The sequence below is a fragment of the Pteropus alecto genome, unplaced genomic scaffold (genome assembly GCF_000325575.1).
Source record: "Pteropus alecto unplaced genomic scaffold, ASM32557v1 scaffold7, whole genome shotgun sequence".
Lineage (NCBI taxonomy): Eukaryota > Metazoa > Chordata > Mammalia > Chiroptera > Pteropodidae > Pteropus > Pteropus alecto.
The window spans coordinates 45957085-45961760 of NW_006494614.1; the positions used below are offsets into that span (position 1 = coordinate 45957085).

At 38.4% G+C, this 4676-nt stretch overlaps 1 protein-coding gene across 1 annotated transcript in view; it reads right to left on the bottom strand.

The window, feature by feature from the left end:
* Nucleotides 1-4676, bottom strand: part of P4HA3 (prolyl 4-hydroxylase subunit alpha 3) — a gene marked incomplete at its 5' end in the record, with an annotated part of 30844 nt that overhangs the window by 13203 nt on the left and 12965 nt on the right. The window contains 2 exons of the mRNA XM_025042878.1: nucleotides 13-176; nucleotides 2040-2091. Coding sequence (XP_024898646.1) covers nucleotides 13-176; nucleotides 2040-2091 — 216 coding nt within the window. The remainder of the gene's footprint in view (nucleotides 1-12; nucleotides 177-2039; nucleotides 2092-4676) is intronic.

Consider the following 4676-nt stretch of genomic DNA (forward strand, 5'->3'; position numbering starts at 1 on the left):
GAGAAATCCTACCTGGGAACCCAGGGTCTGACACAACCCCTCGTAGGTGTCTCTGGTCTGCAGGTGGGGTACATTGGGCCTCTGGATGACAGCCTCCACTACTGCCTGGGTGGGGCTCTCTGCCAAGAGCTTTTCATATTTCAACACATTCCTGGCCATTCTCTTATTATCTGGGCCTGGGAGAAATCAGAATAGGGAATAATACGGATTAACAAACAGTGGTCCCAAGGAGTGCTGCCAAGGTTTCCTACAATTTCACTGTCGCACACGACTGACAACTGGACATCTCGAATAACTCCTGTGTCCATGCACAGGAGGACGTAAGGCCCTCACTCCCAGAAGAGTACCTGGTATAAAAAAAAAGAAGGAGGAGGAGGAGGAGGAAAAAGAAGAAGATTGAATCAGGCCTCACAGATCCGAAGGTGCAAAGGACTTTGGAAAGGAAAAGTAGTACTTAACTCTTAGACCAAGGGATCATCAGGATGGCGGATCTAGGATAGTGTGACGGTCAGTTTTATATATAGGGAAGAAGCTTTATTCTTTCATTCATTTCCTCATCTATTCAGGAAATCTTCACCGAATATCTACTATGTGCCAGATACTATGCTAGAGGCCAACCTCTCAGAGTTTAGAGTCTAATAAAGAAAAAAGAGATTAAAGAACTACTTACAATGAGACATGACAACTAAGTACTATGAAAGAGAAGTTGAGAGACCCAACCTACTCTTTCTGGAGAACTGGAAGCTAATTCATTCCTGACTCTATCAGAGCCTTTAAAAAGCCTAACTATAGGAGTCTTGTGTCTTGTTTGTGCCCACATTGGCTGCAAGATGCCCAGTGGGCTGGCAGTTACCCCTGCCTGCTAGCCTCCATGCATGATTCTGAGCACATCTCAGAAGGAGGTGCTGAATTGTTCTAATGCTCCCAAAGCATCTTTCTCTGAGGAGCTCAATGTGCTTCTAAACACCACTTCCACCCTGGCAAAGGAGGAAAGGAGGTGACAGAAAACACCATCCTTTTTCAAGAAGAGGAGAAATGAAGTTTTAGAGAATGGACATGATGAATCCAAAACACCAATAAAAATATTAAAAAGCCAGAAATAGAACCGGGAATCTCAATTTGCTGGGTCCTGCTTTTTACCTATAATAATGCATAATTTCGGTTCTCTGAGAGAGGCAGAGATTATAATAGATCAAGCACAAAGAAATAAAGGGACATTGGTTATCATTTTGCCTGTATCATTAATTGCCTATGTGTTTCCATACCGCTACTTCCTTATCCTATTTTTTCATCAAATTATCAGACAGTAATAATGTTACTAAATAGATTCATTAAAAAGTGATTAATAAATACAATTGTAAAGGCCTACATGAAATATTTTATAAATATGAAAACATAATAGTGATTAGGTATCTTACTTTAGTATCTAAATGTCTTATTAAAGGAAAACCTGGGACACCATCTACCACCAAACTTTTAAGCAAAATAATCCAAGCAGAAAGCTAAGCTAGCAAGTCTCCCTTCAGCTCAACTCTGGTGAGGCTGACACTGAACTCTGCATTAACTAGGTAAGATGCTTGTATGGCATAGTGAGCACTGGTTTAAAGAGAAGAACTGATATCTCCTTGTACGCAGCCAAGGTGAAGAGTCCTGCGGAATCCCTCTCCTTACACACACAGCTCTCACTGATTACACTCATTCTCACATCTACTTCCAAACCTGGGTTTTAAATGTCCCTGAAGAAACAGGCTTCTGGACTTGTTCCCCAATGAAGCAACACTAATATATAACTGGTTCCGGGTGGAGGAGGAAAAAGACAGGTTGATATCTTCTTCTTAGCATTTTCCAATTGACTTAAAAATTTCCCCCTGATGCACTGATCAGTATGTAAGATTAAATCCAAAAGTTAAAAATGTGCCTTGGATTATGAAATTAGAAAAATAAAAATAGCTGTATTTCACTTGCGGAGATTCAAGTCCAGGAGCAGAAGGGATTTCCCAGTAAATCAGACTTGTGGCTTATCTTTTATCATTACGTACTATAGAGAAGAAACTCTCTGGAGAGGCTGAGGGCACATGAAACATTTCCCGCCTATAAGAAAAAAGAAAGAAAGGAAAGGAAAGAGTTAACTACACTGAGAATATCTCCTCTGACCGCATGATTCAACATATTTTTAAAACATAAAATATTTTTACCACAAGTAGATAATAAGATTCATTGAAATAAGCAGCAGACTAGAAATGGGGAGGTTCTCTGTCCCAATTCAGGATTTGCGGCCCTGATGATCTCGTCAGTTTTCTCATTGACAAATAACATGTTACTATCCTTACCAGGGAAGGTGGAAAAATAAATGAAAATAAACTTCCTTAAAATGTCCTCAAATCCTAAAGCATGCAAAACCATATAATTGCAGGGTGTTATTTTGGTATTTTTTTATTATTAAACTTAATATGGAACACCAAAACCCTAGTAAAAAGATTCCGCCCCACTCTCCCCATCGGGCTTAGTAGTTCCTAGAGTCTACAAAAGTAGCGGGAGGGAGGAAAAGGAAGAATTCAGCCTGAAAGATCCCCACTGCATAGTGAGGACTCTCCCTGGAGCCGTTCAACCTTGCCTGCGAGTGGTCAAAAGTAAACAGGGCTTTCCCGACAGACCTGGGGGAACACAACACGCCGGTGTGGGCCGCCTTTCTACTCTGGATGCCGCAGAGTGATAATGAACCAACAGAACTGCATTTCCTTCTGATTATTTTATTTTTACACATTAAATAATTCATTTTTAATGGCAAAAGCAATAACAAGAACATTATAAAACATATGAGAAATAGAAAAACAATGCTCCACTGAAACTAAGCACTCTGCATAATATGTAGTCCTTACATAGTTATAATCATATTTCTTATACATTTTCATATCCTGATTGTTTCATTCTACATTCCTACCCCAAAATATGCCTGTTTGGCATAAGGTTATTTTAAGCTAATTATTTTGACCAGAAGTTGTTTTGCAAAACAGAGGAGAAGTTACACTTTTGTGAGGGACATTTACAGTTATAAAGAGACTCTCCACTTGTAAGGGTCTCCGTCTTTGGACCAGGCAGAGCAGGATGACTCTAGATCACAAGAGAATCTTTTCAATGGAGAAGACATCTATTAAAATCCGAATAAAAACTTTACCCTTGTTTACCATGCTTTTCAGGGTAACCTCCCATAACTGGCTCCTTGTGTCTTTAGCTGAAGACAATATTTAAAATTTCTAAAAATTTTTTCAATTATAGTTGACAGACAATATTATATTAGTTTCAGGTGTACAACATAGTGACTAGACATATAACTTACGAAGTGATCACCTTGATAAGTCTAGTACCCATCTGACACCTTACATAGTTATTACAATATTATTTATTATATTCTTTATGCTGTAAGCTGAAGATGACATTTAAGGTGGTAGGCTGGGTCACCTCTGACTCATTTTTCCCCTGCTGTCTCCCATGTATACTTTAGATATACGTGTCAGTAAACGTCTGTCTATTTTTCCTCTTGTTAATCTGTCTTATTATAAGAAGTTCTCAGCCAAGAATTCAGAAGAGTAGATGGAAAATTATTTTCCTCCCCTGTAGCATTGTTAGTATTATTCTCCTTTTAAAGATAAGAAATTCGGGGTCCAAGGAGGTTAAGTAAGTTGCCCAAGTTGTCACAGAATTTGAACCCAGGTCTGTCTAACTTCAGAGGTATGGTTTAACTACTATACTCTACAGTCTCTCATTATTAGTAGTTACTAAAATTTTTTTTAATTAAAATACATCATGAAAAAGTATTATATAATATTTGATATTATGTATCATATTTGTTCATGGTATATATACCATATATAATTTTATATAATAGCGAAAAGTCCATGGAGAGACATTTGTCTCTTGTTTACCAGGCGTAAAAATGGGAACACAAATTATCTATAAGACAATGATTTATTTGTTCTATTACATTGGTGTAAAAAAAAAAATGCTGTAAGAGGACAAAGAAGGAGAGTCTGTGGAGTCCCAGGAGAACTAAGGAAGGCTTCACAAAGTAGGTGACATTTGATCTATGCCTTGTGAGATGAATAAAATTTACCAGACAAAGCGCAATTATGGAAAGAGAGAGTTAACCAGTGAGTAGAGGAGAAATCTAAGCCATCGTATGGGGGAAAAAAATCCAAAACTAATAATCAGGCTTTGGATTTAAAACCCCATCTTTCACGGTAAGCTGCTTTAGTCTACCTTCTCTGAGTCTCTCTCAGAAAGAAAATTCTCCATTTTCTTTCTCTATTAAAATTCAATTACTCCCCGCCCCTTGTTGCACCACAGTGATTCGATTTTGGTTTTAATACATAACAATGGAGTAGGATAGTTAGGAGGGGCACCCTGGAAAGTTTTAAGACAAAAATCCCTTACCAGAAACTTCCTTAAGAGGAACAGGACCATCTGCTGCACTAAGAATAAATATGTTTTGGGAGCAACACGTGGGGTTGGACCACCCATATCTTTCTCCTTTTTCTCAGGAAAAGGGGGAAAGAAAAAGGAATGTAGGGAGTAGAACTGGTTTATTAGCTTTGGAAACTCTAGGGAACTGGCTGTGCAGCGATTTTTCTGGCCTATTTTTAAAGAGCGTTAGCTGTACCAAAAGATGGCAGCCATTT